This window comes from Triturus cristatus, chromosome 3_2, assembly GCF_964204655.1.
Source record: "Triturus cristatus chromosome 3_2, aTriCri1.1, whole genome shotgun sequence".
NCBI classification, from domain to species: domain Eukaryota; kingdom Metazoa; phylum Chordata; class Amphibia; order Caudata; family Salamandridae; genus Triturus; species Triturus cristatus.
In genome coordinates, this window is record NC_140584.1 from 1,053,483,818 (window position 1) to 1,053,506,346 (window position 22,529).

Below are 22,529 nucleotides of genomic sequence, written 5' to 3' on the forward strand. Positions count from 1 at the left end.
ATATTTTTTCACAAATATTATATCAACCGCATAAAATACAAAGGGAACCGGGATTTTTTTACTTATCTACATTTCCTAGCAATGAGTCTGTTCCATGGAACAATTATTAACCGATACGACATTGCGTCATTTGACGTGCTGCTGGATCGCATTACCAAGAGCGAATGTCAACAAAGGAAGGACAGAGACCGTTCTTCCTTATGTTGACGTCCTCTCTATATCAGCGCGCATATCCCAGGTAACAGCTCCAGGCTCAAGCTAAAAGGGCTGCACTGCTCAGAGGGAATTCTCAGAGGCTCGGAACAAGCCCTCCTTTTCCAATTCTAACACGGTGCTATACCCCCACCAGGTGGCAATAGGAGAACCACAACAATACACGGTTTACTCCTCGCCTTGGTGAAAAATATCGAAATACTAAGCAATTCAAAAACAACCTACAGAGATGGAAAGCGTTGGTATTAAAGAAAGGTTTATGGTACGGGGATTCCATACCCCTAACAGAGGATGCTCGGGAGGACCTAGTTTGGTGGCTGAAGAATCTCGAAACATAGAATGGCAAGGCCATCTTTAGAAATGTCCCAGATTTTGTCCTAGAGTCAGATGCAAGCAACTGGGGCAAGGGAGCCCGGATAGGCAAATTGGAAACGGGAGGGGGGTGGGGGCACGGGGAACTGGAGGATGGTCGCTAGAGGAACAGGAAATTGCCTAGAGATGTCGCAGGGCTGAATGCCCTAATGAGTTCAAAGATTTGCTAAAAAATTCAAACACACTGATTCGACTAGACCGCTTCTCAGCACTCTCGTATATAAATCGATTGGGAGGTGCGAAATCCAAAACCTTGTTGGACTTGGCAAAACAGATTTGGTATTTTTGCTAGGAGCACAAGATTGTGCTAAGAGAGGAACTTATTCCAGGACTTGAGAATGTAAGGGTGGACGGGAATTCAAGGTTTCTCCGGAATTCCAGTGATTGGATGTTACACATAAAGGTCTTCTCCTTGATACAGGAACTTTGGGGGCCAGTTCAGGGAGACTTATTTACAAACAGACTAACCTTCCAAGTACCAGTGTATTTCAGTTGGAGGCCAGATCCAAAGGCAGTGGCTGTGGATGCTTTTCTCCAGTGCTGGGGCAAGAACAGAGGATATGCCTCTCCCCGCCAACTTCTCAATGATTCAGAGTGTTGTAGAAAGTGAGACTAGAGTCCTGCATTATTATTCTGGTGACTCCCTTCTGGAGGTCCAAGGTCTGGTTCCCGGGGGTGATGGAACTCGCAGTAGATATCCTACACCTAGCCCTGGTATACTTGGGTCTTCTACAAGGTTCAGACAGAGAAGAACATCCTTTGGTCATAGAAGGGAAGATGAACCTTCTTGTTTGAAGGATTTCAGCTGATCAAATACATATTCAGGCCCTTCAGGAGAAGCCACACATGTATTGGATGAATCATGGGCCCCAGGAACAAGAAAACGATATAGGGGTCACTGTACAGCAGGTAGCTAATTATCTTGCAAGCCTTTTTGATTCTGGCCTTTCTTATAGAACAATCCATTGTTATCGATCTGCAATTTCTTCTTCCCATGCTTTGGTTAATAATTTAGCAATTGGTAGTAATCCTTTAATAAGAAGGGCGATGAAAGGTGTGAGACTTAAAAGACCCGCTAAAGCAGGTTATGAAACCCTTTAGGATGTCAAATAGATTTTCAAACTCTTTAGTTCTTGGCCAGACAACACTTATCTCTTTCTTAAACAAACATCTATAACATAAAAGCGCTAGAATTGCTTTTTACAGGGGTCTCCAACCAGTATCTCGTGAGCTACTGTAGCTCTCTAGCTACCTCTGAGTAGCTCACCTGTGTGCCAAGCTTAATAATTAGAAAGCTTTTGCTTGGTTGAGTTTATATACATATAACAACATTGAAATTATACAACACTAATAACATTAGTAGCTCTTAATGCGTTTCATTGAACATAAGTAGCTCTCAGTACAGAAAAGGATGGCAACCCCTGGAACAGATTCTACTTAACAGAGGGTGTACACTTTGACGTTTGGAAAAGAACAAAAAGTATGTCAGATTCTGTCTTCTACCCCTTTTACCATGATTGTGAGAACTGATGTGTGGTAAGAAGTATGAAGGAGTATGAAAATAAGATCCTGGAATTCAGAGTGCATGGTGTGGATTAACTTATTTTATCCTATGTGAAGCCTACTAAACCTGTTTCTACTGCCACGTTATCCAGATGGATATGCATGATATGAGTGAAGCAGGTGTAGATCTCTCAAGGTTTGAAGCCCATTCCTCAAGAGGGGCCATGGCCAGTACGGGCTTTTGGGCAGGGGTTCCCTGCCTGAAATACTTAAAACAACTGACTGGCTCAATGCAAACAACTTTGCAAAGTTGTATTTAAGACCAGTGGAGAATGTTAGTAATTTAGCTTTAGATGGCTTTAAACATGCATAATGGTAGCCTCTGGTCTTTTAATGAAATGGAGATTCTACCATTTACATGCAAAGAGAATCTTGATTTCATTAAAGACAACAGAGGCTAACATTATCTCACCCTCTTCACCTTTGAGGAGAGGTACTTTTCAAAGGTGTATATCAAAAAATTTGAATACAAATATTTACAGAAAAATGTATCTTCTCTTTAGTGGTTAGTTTTTTTTTCATTATTCGGAAGTTGTGTTTGGATTACATTTATAGTGAGATTTCCTTCCCATGTTTTTTTTTAAAGATAATAATTCATAGGATTCAGCAAAATTTATCGAAGTGGTTAGTTTCTTGTGTTGTCGCAGCTAAAAGTGGAGGCTGAGATTGTGCACTGAATACTTAAAGACCCTCTTGAACATTTTAATGTTTTTATGATGTATTAATACTCTTTAAAGTGCTGCATGATGGGGCAGCAATAAATGATTATTGCATAATGTAAGCCACTGTTGTCTTTAATAAAAACAAGATTCTCTCTGCATATACATTTGAAAATACCACTCTCCTGCCCCTCGGCCACCGAGAACACAATCCGCCCCTCCGAACTCTCTGCGACTCCCTTGCAGACTACTTCCACCACAAGATTACTGAGATCTACTCAACTTCGTCCCCCACCCGACGGACCTCAACCTCAAGATCTACGACTCTTAACCCACAGACCCCAACCTCCTCGGCATCCAAGCCAACAACCCCCACTCCTGCCGAATCGCCAAATGGAAGCAGCTCTCTATTAAAGACATCACCTCCATCATGAACTCCATTTTCTCCAGATCCCTCTCTAACCCCTGCCCACACAACATGTACAACCTGGGAGGAGAAGCAATCGCTCGCCCACTGACAGATCTCCTCAACACCTCCATCACAACAGACATCGTACTGGACACCTGGAAACATGCAAAGGTCAAGCCCCTCCTGAAAAAGCCCTCAGCCAATCACAACGTACTCCAATACTACCGCCAGATCTCACTGCTCCCCTTCCCGGCCAAGTCCTGGAGAAAGACTTACACTGCCAACTCACAAACTTCATTGAAGGAAACAACCTGCTCGACCCTTCACACTTGGGTTTCCGACCAAACCACAGCACCTAGACCGCCCTCATCGCAGCAACACAAGACATCATACGCCTCCTTGACCAAGGTGGAACAGAAGCCCTCATTCTCCTCAACCAATAAGCTGCCTTCGACACCATCTCCATCACACTCTCGTGATCAGGCTCCACCTCATCGGGATTCAAGGCAATGCACTCAACTGGATCTCCTCCTGAATCTCCGGCCATACCCAGACGATCCACCTCCCACCCTTCTCCTTCACACCCAAAGAAATCATATTCGGCGTCCCCCAGGGCTCCTCCCTCAGCCCCACCCTCTTCAAAACATACATGACGCCACTGGCAGACATCGCCCACACCCACAGACTCAACATCATCTTCTACGCCAATGACACCCAGCTCGTCCTTCCCTCTCAAAAAATGCTGACACCATAAGAGCCAACTTCCAAATGATCATGACCAACTTTGCCTCTTGGATGAGGATCAACTGGGTCAAATTCAACTTGAACAAGAGAGGTCCTCATCTTCGGGAACAAGCTCTCTCAGTGGGACGACACTTTGTGGCCCTCCACACTCTGCCCCGCACCCACCCCCTCCCTCCGACCACTCACACAATCTAAGAATCATCCTGGACTCCAGCTAACTATGAAGCAACAAATTAACACCATCTCCTCTGCCTGTTTCCACACTCACCGTCTCAACCAGGAAGACGGTCACCCAGGCCCTCATCTCCAGCAGACTTGACTACGGCAATGCACTCATCCTGGACCTCCCCAGAAGAACCAGCATCATGCCCCACCTCAGAGCCCACCACTGGCTGGGTTTCCAGGAGAAATGCCTCATTAAATCTCAATCTCTCTCTCACACTCTCAATCTCTCTCTCTCTCTCTCTCTCTCTCTCAATCTCACTCACTCACTGAGCCCTCCACAAGTCCAGACACGCCAACATCAGCGACCGCCTGACATTCCACAAACCGACTAGAGGGCTCTGATCCTCCACCCTCGCATTGGCCCACCTCCCACACATTGGTTGCAGTGGAGGCCACTCCTTCTCCTACCTCGCCGCCAAGTCCTGGAACGACCTCTCCCTACACCTATGTACTTCACTATATTTGAAGGACTTACAGCTCAAGACCTGGCTCTTTGACCGCCATCACCCTCTGACCAAGGCTCACGGAATCCCAGCACCTGATTGATTGATTGATTGATTGACCTCTGCTACGAATTCATGCATTAGTTACCATACAAACACTCTTAAGTCAGACTGTATAAAATACAACCATCATTGTACCCCTAATTTGTTGACACAATCCGACATTATTAACACCCTTTATCATATAGCACCTTTTGTCACTGTTATACACGAGTCAGTTAATTTGAGTTCAGGGTGGGGTTAATGGCTTGTGAAATGATCGCCAGACATCGTCTTGATGGGCCCACCACTAATGATTTGTCCCAAGGGTCAATATAGTAGGTTTAGGTTCGTTTTGTATCTCATTTTTCAAAATGTCCATTTTCACAAGGGGCAGTAGGTCGACACCCTTCTAACCTTGTTGTTGAGGGTTCTCTTCAGGATTGGGAACGGGTGGAAGTCCTTCATCTAATTACAGCTGTTCTTTAGTGTCTCTTAGTTTTCCTACTCATCTCAACATGTTGTTGGAGCTGTAGATTGTTTTGTGACCACACTCTGCGGCTCTATCTTGCTGTGGGCATCATTGTTTAGTAGTCACCAAAAGCCTTATGCTTTAGGTAAGCATTCTTTCTCCAGGCAGCAAACGTCAGTCTTCTTTCATTGCAAGGGGATGCCTAGTTTCTCCTTTGGTGTTCTGGGCATACTCGCACTAATAATGTATGGATGAATAACAGAGGTGGCTCTCTGTTTTGCTGGGCTTATAGTTGGAGGCCTAGCCTCTCCTTAGTTTTATATTGGTCCATCCCTTATTGTAAACAGGATGTGGCCTATGGCAGACATCTGGGGTTGACTGGCACATGGAAGAGAGCATCAAGAGCTAGCTCTGGAGTCAAACCAGCGCCTAAGCATGGAGCTGTGTCGTCCGTATCGCTAATGTTTCTTCTTTTTGTCCTTAAAAGACTTAGAAGAGGGAGGCTATCACAACATCAACCTAGGTTGGCGAGCCCAGCACTCATCACGTATGCAGTAAAACACCTTTTGACTCCTGCCCCTTGATGGCTTTTGAGAGCATGAGTTCACACTTCTTACATGACTAGGAGTCATGCTTTCCCACCAAACAACAAAAGCAAACCTCGGAGTCTGAAATGTACATCTGCCCATTACAGGAACAGCAAGGTTTAAACTAGGACTTCATAAGGTGACATTTCCCTAGGACTACAAAAAAAAAAAAAATCGATCTTTTGTGTGAAACACTCACAGAGAGCAGCTCTCTGATCTTTGTCGAAGGACACAGTTAAAAGGAAACTGACATCACGGTCCAGTAATTGATGTCTCTACAGACACAGGGGAGCTATTGCAAACTTTCCAGATCCAGTGTGGAGCCTCAGACATGTGGGAGGTCAGGAATCTACAGGTAGAAGTGTCCATCAGAAGACTGTAATTCAGTTAGAGATGAAAGTTAACTCATTTGCAACCTTTTGTTAGGACCGCTGCCATCCCCATCATCACCACTTGTTCTTACTACTAGACTAAAGTGAATTACTTGCAAAATTGTTTCTGCACAATTGTTCTGTGTGTAAACACCATTCTACACTGAGCCGCTCTCGCTGTTTTTAAACTTCACCTGTTTATCATTGCTTTAAGTGTCTTATAAAAATCTGCTGTTATTGATTGGATGTTTGTGTTATGCTTGCGCTTTCATACTAAAATTACAGAATGTTGGGCGGTGATTTACTTTATTAATATAGGAACCTTGCCTACATCAATACCATTCTACTCAAATTAGAAGTAGGGAAAAAGAGAACTGATGTTTACTTACTTTATAATAATTTCAAGGCAGTTGGTGCATCCAACCATGTAGAAGAATCAGAAGTACAGATAAGAGCGTTTGCTTTTTGAGAAGATTTGATTACCTTGAGGTCTCTTGCTTGACACTAAAATAGCATTGTTTGCTGTGTTATATATCAAAGTATTGTTATTTGGATAGCGGTCCGTGCTGCTTTGTTATAACTGGTATACCATTTGTATAACTGCATGATCATTATTGGAATATTGTGAACTTAAGGTCCAGAGTTTGATCTTTGTTTGTGGTGCCTACGTTCTGTTTGTTGCAGTGCTGCTGTGACACTGTTGTGTTTTTCAAAAGGGCATTACTGCAAAGTGCTACTGTCACATTGCTGAAACTTTCCATTGAACACTGTTGAACGTTTCTGTGACACTGTTGTGTATTTCTGCTGAATATCGTGTATTCCTGAAGAGCATCAATGAGCATTGCATGAGACCAGACTTAAAAAAAAAAAAAATGCCCTTTTCATTGTACTAATGCCATGTACCTTAACTGTAGTTTAAAATGATGTGTGTTTAGGTACCACACGTGCCTTAGAATGCTGTGAGCTCATCGCTTTCGTTTGCCATTTTTATTAGGACACACATTTCTCTTACCCCATCACCACTCGGTGCTAGGAGCTCAAAACTAGGCGAAGAGTCACATATAAAGCTACATCCAGACAAGGATCTCGGTCTTACTTTCTCAACAGATGGCACAACAGCCTTTTCAGATTTGTGTTTTTGTAGTTTGCTAGTTACCAAATTGCCAAATTACCATTCTCTTGGAGATGCCAGGCTTGTCTGATACACCTGATGCTCAGCCGTGGTGGTCATGGGATCAGAGGTGATTGGTGGATCCACGCTGTCAGGGAAAGACCACCACTTTGACTTCAAGGTCAACTGGTTTTGGTGGCCTGGAACATTTTAGATCCTCCTTGCCCAACCTGGGACTTTAGGCTGTAGCTGCAAAGCTCACTTGAGATGCTTGGGCCTCTGGAACTCTTACGTGTTATGCATAGGCTTTGTCATGGTGTGTTCGCTACCTTGTGACCAGGGGTTTTGATCCTCTTTCAGCCCCTTTAGTCACAGTGGGCAATTTTCTAACTATTCTCTGTATTGAAGACAAAGTCTATCATAAATTTACTTCGTACAGGTCAGTGGGCTAACTGGCAACAGGGTGCGAATCAGTAGAAAGGCTCTTATCTGTAACATGGCACACAAATTGGCTTATAGTGCCATCCCCTTTCTTAAGGAATGTTTATCCTGTCCAACCCTGGCCTGTGACTTAGTCCTTGTACCTTCAGAAATAGTCTGAAACTGAGAACAATCCTTTTTTTCCTTTTTGAGAAGTCTTCGATGTTTCAGCTAGGTTTCTTACTCCTGAGGGAATTTGTGTTACCTCTCAGGCCATACTAACCTCTTCTCTTCCAAAAATTGTTATCATGCAATCAGTCTTCTGGCTTTTAAACAAACTACATTTTCCCCTCTGTCCTCACTCCAAATTCTGGCATCCTTCGACACCCCCACCCAACTCCTCGTTGGGTCGCTTTCCATTGCCATCCGTTCTCAGTGGGTCGATGTTTTCGGTCCTCCATATAGGTGCCATTACTCCAGGCTACTTTGGTGCACACTCCACACATGGCGCAATGGCTGCTAAACCCTTCGTTTTAAGGTGGCACAGTGGTCTCAGACTTCAACTTTTAAAGCTTTCTTTTTCAAGGGTTGCACCAAGGCACTGGACTTGCATAATGTCAACTCCATGCCTACAGGTAATATGTAGATTTCTAGTCTGTTGGATAGGAAGTCACAACTTTAATCAAAGCATGAAGGCTAATATTGGCTCTTCCAGGTAAGGCTACCCCTCCGTTTTTCCCGCCGCTGCGTCCCCGCCCCCCTGTTCACCCATTCGCAGCCCTGCCTCCCAGCTGCTCCTCCCTCCCACCTCCCCTAATATGGCGGCCGCTGCGCGGGGGTATGCAGCGGGCGTGCCTTAGGCACGCCTAAGGCAAGCCCGTCTGCGCCCGTCCGCGCCTAGCGCCAGAACCCCTGGCCCCCGCGATCAGCACGACACCCGACGCCACTACGAGGCCAGCACCCTCCACGCACTCGACATCGGACGATCACACACCTGCTTCCTGGCCGCCCCGAAACGCACCCAAGGACCCTTCTCCTGCCGGAACTGCAGCTTCACCAGCATCCGATCCGCAAATCCACCCACCAGGAAAGAACACAACTACCTCAGATGTATCCTTCTCCACACCGGCTCCGCCCGCAACCACGCCATTGAACTCTGGGACCTACTCGACTCAACCTCCCCTGACGTCACCTTCCTGACAGAAACCTGGTTGAACCCCTCTTCGGCACCCGACATTGCCATAAACATCCCGGAAGGCTACAAGATCACCCGTAGGGACCGCACCAACGTAGCAGGAGGAGGAATCGCCATCGTCCTCAGGAACACTCTCCGTGTCTCGACCAACACCGCCGACACCCTCAGCACAGCCAAACACCTGCACTTCCAGATTCACACCGATCCCAATACCACCCTCAGAGGAACCCTTGTCTACAGACCCCCCGGACCCTGACCACAGTTCAGCGACTCCATCGCCGACTTAGTCAGTACACACGCCGTCGCCTCCACAGACTACACCCTTCTCGGGGACCTGAACTTCCACCTTGAGACCAACAACGATCGCAACTCCACCACCCTGATCAACAACCTCGGACTCAGACAACTCGTCACAACTCCCACCCACTCCGCCGGCCACACGCTGGACTCCATCTTCTCTGCAAGTTCCCACATCTCCTACAACCACACCACCGAACTCCACTGGACAACCATCGCTGCATCCACTTCACCTTCCGGAAACCCACCACGCACCATTGCACCCAACAGGTCCCCCACCACAGCTGGAGCAAAGTCACCGAAGACCAGCTAACCACCACCCTCGCCCAGAGCCCACCCGCCGACCCCGACTCCGCCGCCCAAAACCTCAGACGACTGCGCCAACACCCTCGCCCCGATCAAGAAGCCCTCCAACAGACACACCAGCAAGAAAGCCAGCTGGTTCACTGAAGACCTCCAGGCCTCCAAGCAAACCTGACGAAAGCTAAAGAAGAAATGGCACAGTGAACAGACACCGGACAGCTACACAGCCCACAAGAACGCCTCCTGCAGACACCATCACCTCATCATATCCGCCAAAAGGGCCTCCTTCAAAGACCGCCTAGACAACAACGCACACAACAGCAAAGAGCTCTTCAACATCGTGAAGGAACTCTCCAACCCCAGCTCCAACACCAACGACATCCCACCTTCGCAAGACCTGTGCGACTCCCTTGCCACCTTCTTCGATCGCAGACATCCACGACAGCTTCAATGCCACGACGTCCTGACAACCACTGAGACCTCCTTCCTCACGGCCACCATCTGCACCGACCCCCTGCTCTCCTGGACCAACAGAAACGACGACGACACCATCAAAATCATGAACACCATCCACTCTGGATCTCAGTCAGACCCATGCCGACACCACATCTTCAACAAAGCCAGCACCACCATCGCACCGCATCTCCGGAAAGCCATCAACATCTCCTTCGAGACAGCAACCTTCCCGGAGAGCTGGAAGCACGCCGAGATCAACGCCTTACTCAAAAAACACAAGGCCGACCCAAAGGACCTCAAGAACTTCCGGCCCATCTCCCTGCTCCCGTTCCCGGCGAAGGTCATTGAGAAGACAGTCAACAGACAACTGACCCGCTACCTCGAGGAGAACAGCATCCTGGACCCGTCCCAGTCCGGGTTCCGCAGCAACCACAGCACCGAAACTGCCACCGATAACATCAGGGCCCTGCTGGACAACGGAGAAACCAAGGCCCTCATTCTCCTGGACCTATCATCCGCCTTCGACACCGTCTGCCACCGCACCCTACGAACATGCCTCCACGACGCTGGGATCCAAGACAAGGCTCTGGACTGGACCACCTCCTTCCTCTCCGGCAGAACCCAGAGCGTCCGCCTCCCCCCTTTCCGCTCCGAAGCCACCGAGATCATCTGCGCGTACCCCAGGGCTCATCCCTCAGCCCGACATTGTTCAACATCTGCATGGCACCACTCGCCCACGTCGCCTGACTGCACGACCTGAACATCATCTCCTATGCCGACGACACCCAGCTGATCCTCTCCCTTACCAAGGACCCCTTCACTGCCAAAACTAACCTCCACGAAGGAATGAAAGCTGTTGCCGAGTGGATGAGGAACAGCCGACTGAAGCTAAACTCGGACAAGACGGAAGTCCTCATCCTCGGCTTCACCCCCTCGGCCTGGGAAGACTCCTGGTGGCTGACCGCACTGGGAACAGCTCCAACACCCACCGACCACGCATGCAACCTAGGGTTCATCCTAGACTCTACTCTCTCCATGACAAAGCAGGTCAACGCCATCTTGTCCTCCTGCTTCAACACCCTCCGCATGCTCCGCAAGATCTACAGGTGGATCCCCACAGAAACAAGAAGAATGGTCACCCAGGCCCTCGTTAGAAGCAGGTTGAACTACAGAAACGCCCTATACGCAGGAGCCTTGGCCAAACTCCTGAAACGACTTCAACACATCCAAAACTCCTCTGGTCGCCTGATCCACGACATCCCTCACCGCAGCCACATCACACCCCACCTGAGAGACCTGCACTGGCTCCCCGTCAACAACAGGATCACCTTCAAGCTGCTCACCCATGCACACAAGGCACTCCACAACACCGGACCAGCATACCTCAACAGACAACTCAGCTTCTACACCCCAAACCGCCAGCTCCGCTCTGCCGCCCTCGCCACAGTCCCCCTCATCCGAAGAGCGACCTCCGGCGACAGATCATTCTCCCACCTCGCCACCAAGACCTGGAACACCCTCCCCATCCTCCTACGGCAGACCCAGGACCTGCTTACCTTTAGAAGACTCCTCAAGACTTGGCTATTCGAGCAGTAGCAGCATCCCACCTCTCCCCCCCAGGGCCTTGAGACCCTCATGGGTAAGTAGTGCGCTTTACAAATGTTCTGATTGATTGAGTGATTGATTCTTAATGCTCATTATGCAACTTGTGGTCATTCATAGCTCCTCCATCCTCATGCCAAGATTTACCTCCGCTCTTCAAAGCTCTGCTTTATTTGAAGTCAGCCTATGTTGCAATAACTGACTCAATGTAGTACTTTTTATTAACTACATCTGGTCCAAACCTGTCCCATAACACTTAAATTACCCACCTGTAGAAACGGACAGCACATTATATATAGATTTATAATATTTTTCAATTTATGTTCGACTTTGCTATTAAAAAATTAATTTGGCATGCTCTTGTGTAGATTTGAATGTTTTATTGCTTTGTTTCATAAAGTAGTGGCTTGATCATAGCGCAGACCACTGGAATTAACATAGTTTGTGAAATAACGAAGCTAATGTATCCATGGTAGAAGACCTGTGCTAGAGATTGCTCACGTATTTCATTTAACTCCAGTTTTTTTGGCGAAAGTCAAACTGCAACCATGGCACTTGTTTCAAGATGTGGTGGAAAAGTCACATAGAAGAAACTTGTCTGCCCATATTTCTTTATAATTACCAGATTTAATTGAATCTGACCTGTTTGATTAGGTTGCATTACCAGATCTTTCATTGTGAACACAAGTGTACATTTCAAATGAAGTCTGTCTGTATTGCAGGCCATGCTGGGTCCCTTGTGTTTCCAGATGCCTGCAGCACCTCACACTTGGATTTAAGGGAGCTGGCCTTTGGTGCACTTAAAGGTTGGTTGCCACTGGACTCAACTTCTATATCGAGAGCGAATCAGCCTCCCTGCTCGACTTCTTTTTCTCGAGTCATCAGGCCAATCTGCTTTTGGAGATGCACTTCTTGGCTCAGGTCTTGCTATAAAACAAACGTGTTAATATATGAAACCACAGCATCTGCATTTATTGTGCTCAGTTATCTTTGTTTTGTCTTGATAGTAACTGATTAAATAGTACTGGGCCAAAACGCCGTCAGCAGCTACTTTGCAGCAAAGATAACTACTGATTGAAATAGAGAGGATTGTTTCAATCACTGAAGCAACTTTGCTCATTTGAAACAGCTCTCCATCCAAAAGAAATTATATTAGTCTTCTCCCAGGATTTTTATATTCTTTATTATGATCATCGTCCAGTGCCTCTTCTCACTCTTCAGCACCGCGGGTACACCTGATACACCGAGCACCTACTGCAATATTTATTCTTGTCTGCTTTTTGCTGCTTTAAATATTGGTCCGATAAAGACATTTTCATTTAAAAAATAATTTTGGGTCATATCCCTTCTTTGCAGTTTATTATTATACAATTCATTTAGTCTTCGAAATCTCATGAGTAGGCACTAAATGTTAATAATGAAAACTATCACGACAGCTCGTTCTCTCTTTTTCATTTGCACTAAGTCCCTGATTACAGGTCAGTTGGGAAATACTTGGGTACTTGATACACTTGGCAAATACAATGTGGTGTGTGAGACATTTACTGGGTATGGTAAACTCTCACTATTTTGGAGTTCTGCTCTGCAAATGAGGAACTGCATTTGTAATGTGTGTTTTTTCCACTACACAATCAAAACACACAAAGTACAGAGGGGTGAGAGGAAAAACCCTCTTCGACCTCCCGCTCAGTAATTGAATATCACAAAAAGAAGAGGGATAAAAACTAATTACGTGAAGATCAATAACTCTGTGCAATGCCTGAATAGCTAGATGATGAATATATAATGGTTAAACCATACATAAAGAAACTTCTTTATGTATGGTTTAACCATTGCATATTCATCATCTAGCTATTCAGGCATTGCGCAGAGTCCTTACCATTACGATCTGACTGCTTGATTGATGGAAGGGGCAGTTGCTATATTAATATTTTTTACACAGTTTGGCTGCATTTCAATAATATCGCTGTACTTCTTTAATGGGAGTCGTCATACTATATCCCCAAGTCATTATATATATATTCACTGAAAAAACCATAGGTTTCACACATGTTATAGTTAGCGGAAATTTTACTGATAAAAAACCAATGAAATTCCCCCGTTATAGTTAGTGCAGGCAACTATAACTCACGCGACCGCAATCCTCTGCTGATGCTAATACTGTATTTAGACACTTATTTGCCCATGTCTTCTTCCATACATTTTTAGCTATACATATATTACAAATATTTTTTTTTCATAAAGACACATATGTCATCAGCAGAAGATTGCGGTCGCGTGAGTTATAGTTGCCTGCACTAACTATAACGGGGGAATTTCATTGGTTTTTTATCAGTAAAATTTCCGCTAACTATAACATGTGTGAAACCTATGGTTTTTTCAGTGAATTTGCAAGGTTTTTTAAATGCTAATTCCTAACTATAACGTGTGTGAAACCTATGGTTTTTTCAGTGAATTTGTACGGTTTTTTAAATGCTAAGTTACTTTACGCCATTCGTGGCGTGCGCGCCCACTTAACGCAGTTCGTTCCGTGCGCGCACGGTGCGCTTCGCGCACCGTGCGCGCACAGTGAGCACGCGGTGCGCTTCGCGCACCGCGCGCCCACTTTACGTAGTTAGTGCCGTGCCCACGTTACGCTAGATGGGCCATGTACGCACGATGCGCTTCGCGCACCGTGCGCACATGGAGGACATATGATGCACTTCGTTTTGAAAGGTAATATTTTAATTTTTCGTATATGTTATAAGCCATGCACAAATGGTGCCTTTCAGGCACCATTTGCACACGGGGTGGAGAGAGAGTGGATAATTTTTTTTTTTAGCATTTTTAAAAAAAATATTTTAGTTTAACTCATCTATAATAAGCAATGCATAATTGGTGCCCTTCGGGCACCAATTGCACACGGGGTGGGGAGAGTGTGGATAATTTTTTTTTTTAAATAATTTTATACCGTACGCGTACGGTAAGCGTAATCGGCGAAATTAGCGAAAAAATAAAAATTCCGTTTTTGGCCTTGGGGGATCTTTGGGGACTCCCTCAACATTGCTATGTGTGTGGGAGCTGTCTAAACAGCTCCTTTACATGTTTTTGTGCTTTATATTTTAAACATCACTCTCAGTGCGAGAGAGAAAATGGCGGCCGCCGCTTCCTGGTTTCGGCCGATTCGAATGTTTACTAAGATCTAAGAGCCAATCAGAATCGCGCTCGCGCACGCCACCGTACGCGTACGGTAAGCGTACCGTAAGCGCACCGTAAGCTGGCTCAGATATATATATTGATTTAAAGGCTATTTTCTCAGAATCTACTGAACAGATTTACACCAAACCTACAAAAGGCACTTCCTTGACCTGAGGACTACCTCTCTGCCAAATTTCTAGTAATTCTGTTCAGCCGTTCGGGCTGTAGCCCTGTCTAAAGGTCCTATGGAAAAATGCATGGGAAAAACGCGTTTTGGGACCCCCCTTTTACCTCAGCCCCCGCTTGACGAATCCCCCCCGAGACTTTCAGGGTAGGAGCGGAGCGTAGCGCCCCACCTATTTTGAAAAATTCGCGAGGATTCGTCGACCGGCACCAAAGTTATTCAAAATAGAATGTTGCGGATTTCCTATGGAAACGTGGTCCTAACTATAACTACCTCCTACTGGCGACCGCCAGTAGGTAATATATATATATATATATATATATATATATATATACACATATACATATATATATATATATATACACATACATATACACAAATCTCTCTGCATAAATAGTTATAAAACTTTCTTTGTAGCGGCACGTCTGGGGTTTTGAACCGGGAACCCTTTTAGTTGAACGTGAGGGAAGGAGTAATTAACTCTCCTTACGCGCTCTAGTGTTCCCTTATGACTCCGATGGGTAATTACCAAAGCTAATTTATTTAGTGAGATTGTGTTGTTTTAGAAAGAAGAATGAATCAATTTTTAATAGTCAACAATGTAGTGAGCATAAACTCTTGACTTCTAGGTCATATAAATTACGTTCCCCAGTAGGCTGTAGAACCAGTTAATGACTCATTATTCTGCAAGCCTGTTATAATTGGTTGGTTAACAGCTCTAACATCGTAGTACTAGCACAGCCTGATAGACAGTAACAGTTACTTTCAGAATTATTATGTTTTTCTCTAGCCTACAAACCTGTGATGGCCTTAACAACCATGTCGGAGACTTCAGGAATATCTTCATCTACAGGAACACACAGCATCTGAGGCGTCACCCAATGCAATGCCCTGGAAAAGCAACAGCAATCAATGAATCGCATGCATTACATCTCATTCCGCTACGCCTAATGTACGGCGTGTTTTACATGAACAGTCTTCAGCCACCACCGGCATGGAACTCCTCGAAATAATTGTCATGATATAAAAAACTCAGGATAAAGACTTCACACAAATGCAACAGCCTGTTTTACCTTGTGAATCGCACAAAAAATAATTACACCAGACTACATTTGGGGAGTAAGATCTTTACATCGCCTATCATGGAAGGAATAAAATTCAAAAGAACATTTTTCATAGTTAATTCTTTGCCCTAATAACAGAGCACTGAAAACAATCACAATTTGAACAAAATATAGCATATGCTTGTGAAACATGGCAAAGCGAAACAAATTTAAAGAAGTGGCAGAAATGCGGATGGCTGCACAGACTGAAGTATCAGTCCGAAATCAGAGATGTTAAGCAACTGTTCGAGAATAGTGCTGCTGAGGACTCGGGCTCGGTGTATGTGCACAGTGATGCCAGTGTTGAGGAAGATGGGCCAAATGAAAAGAACACAGGCATCATACGATCAGGACAGTCAGCCTTTCTTTACCACTTCCTGCAGCATGCCCAGTGTCCTTGGAACCCACACAGATGCACGTTTCACCCCAGGAGAACCATGCTTTGCCCTAGGAGTGCCAGTCTGAGCCTCCCTCATCTCCCAATGCCAGTGCATGTCCCAGCCCCTGAGCAGTCTACCAGAGGCCTGCTCTAAACTTTTATAAGGACAACTTGGTGCTCCCTGTATTACATTGTGGCTATTATTTGTATGTGGACAATTTCTATACCAGGCTGCTATGATTTAAAGCTTTATATGCCAAGAGAGCACTCTGGCATGTGGCACAACATGTCAACATGGGAACGGGTCTCCAGTTCAGATGGTAGACCAAGAACAGGATGAAACATCATCAATGAGATGGGCAGATATAAAGGTTAGGCATCATCTGTTGACTGCTATGCGTGATGAGTCAACAATGGAAGTCACTGTGCCTGTCAGACAAAACCTGTGCCAGCTCTGGACAACAACCAGTTCAGTGTTGACAGACCAGATCAAATGACTTATATAAAGCCCCAAACAAATCTACAGCACGGTATAAAACGTTCATATTACTAAAGTCTCCTGTCTGCTTTGCGACCAGCTTATTGTCCTGAAAGCAAAAAGGTGTGAGGATGTCATATACCTCTCAAAGGTACATTATACCAGTTGGTGAAATCCATTTCAAATAAGACAAGCATGTATAAAAAAAAAAAAAACTCTTCAAGGTCTGGAAGAAGGGAATTTGGAGGGACTCAATTCTGAAGTTCCCATTGCCCATCAAAGACCGGCCTCTGAACTGAGCGATATTTTGAATAATATCATACAAAACATAAGTACTGGGTGAAAAACTAAAAAAAACTTAATTTTACAAGAGAAGTTTATATTAGACATTTGCATTAATAAATGATACAGCTTTTATAATATTTCTTTATTTTTTCCTTTCACAGGACAAATACCGGACCTTACAGCGGCTTTTCACATTTAGTAATCATCATTTTCCAGGTGTCAAATTTTGTGATCCAATGCCAAACCCAGGATTCCAACCAGTTCTAACATTGGGTTACAGAAGACATGCATACCCCAGACCAATAAATGTTATCCTGGACAAAGGAAGCTAAAGAGAAAGGGCCCGGTTCACAAAGGGACTCCGCACTCATAGCGGAGGCCTTGCAGTCATGGCAGAGTTCACGTAGTCATGGCGGAGGCCGGCACTTGTGGCAGGAACTCCGCACTGTAGTTTATCATTGCGAAGGCCCGACCACAAGTGCAGCACCCCTACTCCCCCCAACACGACTGCGGGCCTCCACCACAAGTGCCGAGTTCCATTGTGAATTGGACCCAAAAACTTGTTTCATGGAAGGCCATGGCAAAAAACACAGGACCCGCACAGCCAATGAGGTGTCCGAGCCAAGCAATCAGGGAGAGGCCGGTGTGGCACCCAGGGACAGAAACATTTGGATGTGTACATGTTGAACATATATAAATGTGGTATGTGTCCATACAGCCCAGGCGTGATACCTGTGACCAAAAACAGGTAGCCTCAGCCATCATTTTACCTGCAGTAGCTTTCCCACTTTGTAAAATGCTTTGTGTCCACTTTATTGCCTGTGAGAACCCCGAACACATGCATGTCAGGTACCCCCATACTGAGGAGATACAGAAGAACCACCTTGGGGGACAAGCCTTTGGAGGGATATATTCCTGCAAAGGAAAACTGGAGGGATTTACCATGTTTTGGTGGAAAAATGCTACAAATCTGACAAACCTCATGTTCAGCCTAGTCTTCCAGCCAGCCAGGGTGGTCTGACTTGCACCAACAGATTAATTTTTTTGCACAGAATTAGAAAATATATAGTTTTCATACTTTCCATATAGTCCTGAGTTTTATATCTTTCATTCAATAAACAGTGCTCTATAATGAATATGCTACTTACCAGTATGCATCTGTTCTTGGCATGTAGGGCTGCTGACATTCATATCTGTGCATAGATCGCCGCCTAGTGTTGGGTCCGGATGTTTGCACGTTGTTGTCCTGGAAGAGTCTTCGAAGTATCCTGAGATAGGTGACTCCTCCCCTGGACCACAGTGCGCATGGGCATCCTCTCCATCCTCAGATTGTTTTTCGCCATTGTGGCAGTGATGGAGTAGATACAGAAAGTGATGACCATGCTTACAGTAATTCTGAGAGCTGCAGCTGCTACAGGCGCCGGGGAGGAGGGTTGGCGATATTTATGTCAGCAGTCCTACATGCCAAGAACAGATGCATACTGGTAAGTAGCATATTCAGTTCGAGGCATGTGGGCTGCTGAATTCATATCTGTGCATAGAATACATAGCAGTACCTCCCATTAGCGGCGGCCACCAGTGCCAGCTGCAGCGGTCTGAAAAAGAGTTTTGAGAACAGCCTGTCCTACAGCTGCCTGCTGTTTTGAGTGTACATCTACACAATAGTGTTTGGTAAATGTATGTATAGTGGACCATGTGGCTGCTCTACATATATCATGTAAAGGAATGTTTCCCAGGAAAGCCATGGAGGCCCCTAACTTACGTGTTGAGTGGGCCCGTGGGGGAATCGTTAATGTGCGTTTAGCCTTTTGATAGCAAATTTGAATACATTTAACGATCCATCTGGCTATACCTGCTTTGGAGATTGCGTTGCCTTTGTGTTGTGGGGAAAAGGCGACGAAAAGTTGTTTCGTCTTCCTAAAGTTTTTAGTTCTGTCTATATAGTACATGAGGGCTCTTTTGACGTCTAGTGTATGGAGCATTCTTTCAGCGACATTTTGTGGATTCTGAAAGAAAACAGGCAGTTCAATGGCTTGATTCATGTGGAACTGCGATATTACTTTAGGCATGAATTTGGGGTTGGTACGTAGTACAACCCTGTTGCGTGAACCTGTATGAATGGCTCTTGAATGGTTAGTGCTTGGAGTTCACTAACTCTTCTCAACTAAGTGATTGCTACTAGGAAAGCTACCTTCCAGGTGAGGAATTGAATCTCACATGAGTGGAGAGGTTCGAAGGGTGGACCCATCAGTCGGGTGAGGACCAAGTTGAGGTTCCACACTGGTGCTGGTGGGTGTCTTAGGGGAATTACTCGTTTAAGTCCCTCCAAGAAGGCTTTGATGGCAGGCACTCTGAATAAAGAGAGGTGCTGCCTGTTTTGGAGATAGGCTGCTATTGCGGTTAAATGGATACGTATTGAGGTGTATGCCAGATTGCATCGGTATAGGTGTAAGAGGTAACAGATTATGTTTTGAATGGATGCGTCTAGCGGGTTAATGTCATTGTTATTGCAATAAATGACAAACCTCTTCCATTTGGCTGCATAGCAAGCTCCGGTAGTGGGTCTCCTAGCTTCCTTAATGATCTCCATACAGTCAGGTGGCAGGTTGAGGTAGCCAAACTCTAGGACTTCAGGAGCCAGATTGCCAGGTTCAGCTGTTGCGGATCTGGGTGCTGAATTTCTCCATGGTTCTGCATCAAAAGCGCGGGTTTGATCCGCAGCCTTTGATGCGGCACCACGGAAAGTTCCAGAAAGGTGGTGTACCATGGCTGGCGTGCCCATGTTGGAGCAACCAGGATGAGTCTCAGTGAGTGCTGTCGCAGTTTGCGTGCCACTAGCGGTATCAACGGCGCTGGGGGAAAAGCGTACGCAAATCTGCCGGACCAGTTCATCCATATCGCATTGCCCTGCGACTGTGGATGTGGGAACCTGGCGGCAAAGCTTTGGCATTTTGCGTTTTCCCTTGTGGCGAAGAGGTCTATCTCTGGATGACCCCACTGCTGGAAGTATGGTTGGAGTACTGATGGGTGTAACTCCCACTCGTGCATCTGGTGGCTGTGTCTGCTGAGCAGATCCGCCATCTGGTTGTCCTTGCCTGGGAGGTGTTCCGCCATGAGGAATATGTTCCTCTGAATGGCCCACTTCCACATGCTCTGAGCCATATGAGACAACTGTGGAGAGTGTGTTCCTCCTTGCTTCTGTATGTAGTACATGGCAGTCATGTTGTCCGTCAGGATCAACACGACTTTGTTGCACAAGTGTACCTTGAATGCTTTCATTGCCAGGAAGATTGCCATCAGTTCCAGAAGGTTGATGTGCATCTTCTTTTGTTGTGTAGTCCATAGTCCCTGCACTGTGTAATTGAGTACATGGGCTCCCCATCCCTGGAGAGACGCGTCCGCTGTCAGTATTATTTGTGGAACAGGCTCTTGGAACGGTCGGCCCTTGCAAAGGTTTTGTGGATTCCACCAATGCAGAGAGTTGTATGCCCGACCGCTCACCAACACTAGGTCTTTTAATTGCCCGTGAGCCTGATTCCATTGACGCGCTAAGCACTCCTGAAGCGGGCGCATATGTAGTCTCGCGTGTGGGACTATGAAAATGCAGGAGGCCATCATGCCTATCAACTGCATTAAGACTCGCGCAGGAAGGGAGAGTTGGGGTTTGAACTTGGAAATCAGCATTTGCATGCTGTTGATCCTCACTAAATTTGGCTGAGCTGTGGCTGCCAGAGTGTCTATGGTCGCACCTAGGTACTGTTGTACGTGTGCGGGTTGGAGATGTGATTTCGGGTAATTTAGTGAGAATCCCAGACTGTGAAGAAGGTGAATGGTGCGGGACATGTGGCTGGCACATTGCTGGGCTGACTTTGCCTGAACAAGTCAGTCGTCCAGGTAAGGGTAGACGTGAATGTGTTGCCTTCGTAGATGTGCAGCCACGGTAGCTAGACACTTTGTGAAAACTCTGGGTGCTGTTGTCACTCCGAAGGGGAGGACTTTGAATTGATAGTGCTGCCCCTGAATGGTGAACCGGAGATATTTTCTGTGCGAGGGGTGAATGGGTATGTGGAAATACGCATCTTTGAGGTCTAGCGTGGCCAGGAAGTCTCCCTGTTTGAGCAGCGGGAGGACTTGTTGTAGGGTGAGCATGTGGAAATGCTCTGAGAGAATGTAGCGGTTGAGGGGTCTCAGGTCTAGTATAGGTCTGAGTGACCCGTCCTTTTTTGGTATTAAGAAGTACAGGGAGTACACCCCCGTACCTTGCTCGTGGACGGATACGACCTCTATTGCGCCTTTTTTCAGCATACTTAGCACTTCCTGCTGTAATAGCGCTCTGAGGACATAGGACGGTGTTTTGGTGGTATTGTGGGTGGAGTGGAGGTTAATTCTAGGCAGTAACCGTGTTTGATAATATCTTTGACCCACCTGTCCGTGGTGATGGAGTTCCACGTGGACAGGAACCTTTGTAGCCTTCCCCCGACAGGTGTTATGTGGTCGGGAGGAAGGGAGAGGGTGTCACTGTTTGTTCTTGGGGGAGGACCTGGTATTGCCGTATCCGCGTCCTCTGCCCTTTGTGCTAGAGCCATGATATCCACCCCTGGTGTTTTTATCGTAGGTACTTTGTGTGTTGCCCTTGTTGTAGGTTTGCTGTGACCCCTGTCCTCTACCTGCTCCTCTATTTCCGGGGCGACGAAAGGAGCCACTCCGAAAGGTCTGCGTTTGGAGAGCCCCCATGGACTTTGCAGTGTCCGTGTCCTTTTTTATTTTTTCTAGGGTGGTGTCAACCTCTGGTCCGAATAAGTAGTCGGGGTTGACCGGTTGATTGAGAATGTTATTTTGAACCTCAGGTTTGAATCCGGAGATTCGTAACCAGGCGTGTCGTCGTAACATGACGCTGGTGTTTATTGCTCTGGCAGCTGTATCTGCGGCATCCAGTGCACACTTAATGGATGCGTTTGTGAGGAGTTGTCCCTCCCGGATGAGGATCTCTGCTCCCTCTTTGTATTGGTCAGGGAGATATTGGTGTAGGGTTTCTAATGTGTCATAGTGTGCGCGATCGTAGCGAGCTAGGAGCGCCTGGGTATTGGCAATACGCCATATGTTAGCTGCCTGGGCTGCAACCCGTTTGCCGGAGGTCTCTAGCACCTTGGACTCTTTGTCCGGGGGAGGAGCATCCCCAGTTGTCTGCGAGTGCGCCCGTTTGCGAGCATTAGCGACTACGATGGAGTCCAGAGGCAACTGGCCTCTAATGTACGTAGGGTCCCCAGGCGCCGACCTATATTTCTTGTCGATCTTGGGGTTTATTACTCTTGCCCTGGTGGGTTCTTTGAAAATGTCCTTTGCTGGTTTGAGGACACCTTTCAAAATGGGTAGAGTTTTGATATTCCTTTCTGAGGATGCGAAAGTATCCATTAGAAAATCGTCCTCGATTGTGTCAGAGTG

General features: G+C 46.2%; 1 protein-coding gene across 4 annotated transcripts in view; it reads right to left on the reverse strand.

The window, feature by feature from the left end:
- The window catches only part of RABGEF1 (RAB guanine nucleotide exchange factor 1), a 324,189-nt gene that overhangs the window by 31,807 nt on the left and 269,853 nt on the right, over positions 1–22,529 (reverse strand). For all 4 annotated transcript variants that reach the window (XM_085649754.1, XM_085649756.1, XM_085649757.1 and 1 more), the window contains one exon: positions 15,642–15,733. In XM_085649754.1, the coding sequence (XP_085505880.1) occupies positions 15,642–15,733 (92 nt within the window). The remainder of the gene's footprint in view (positions 1–15,641; positions 15,734–22,529) is intronic.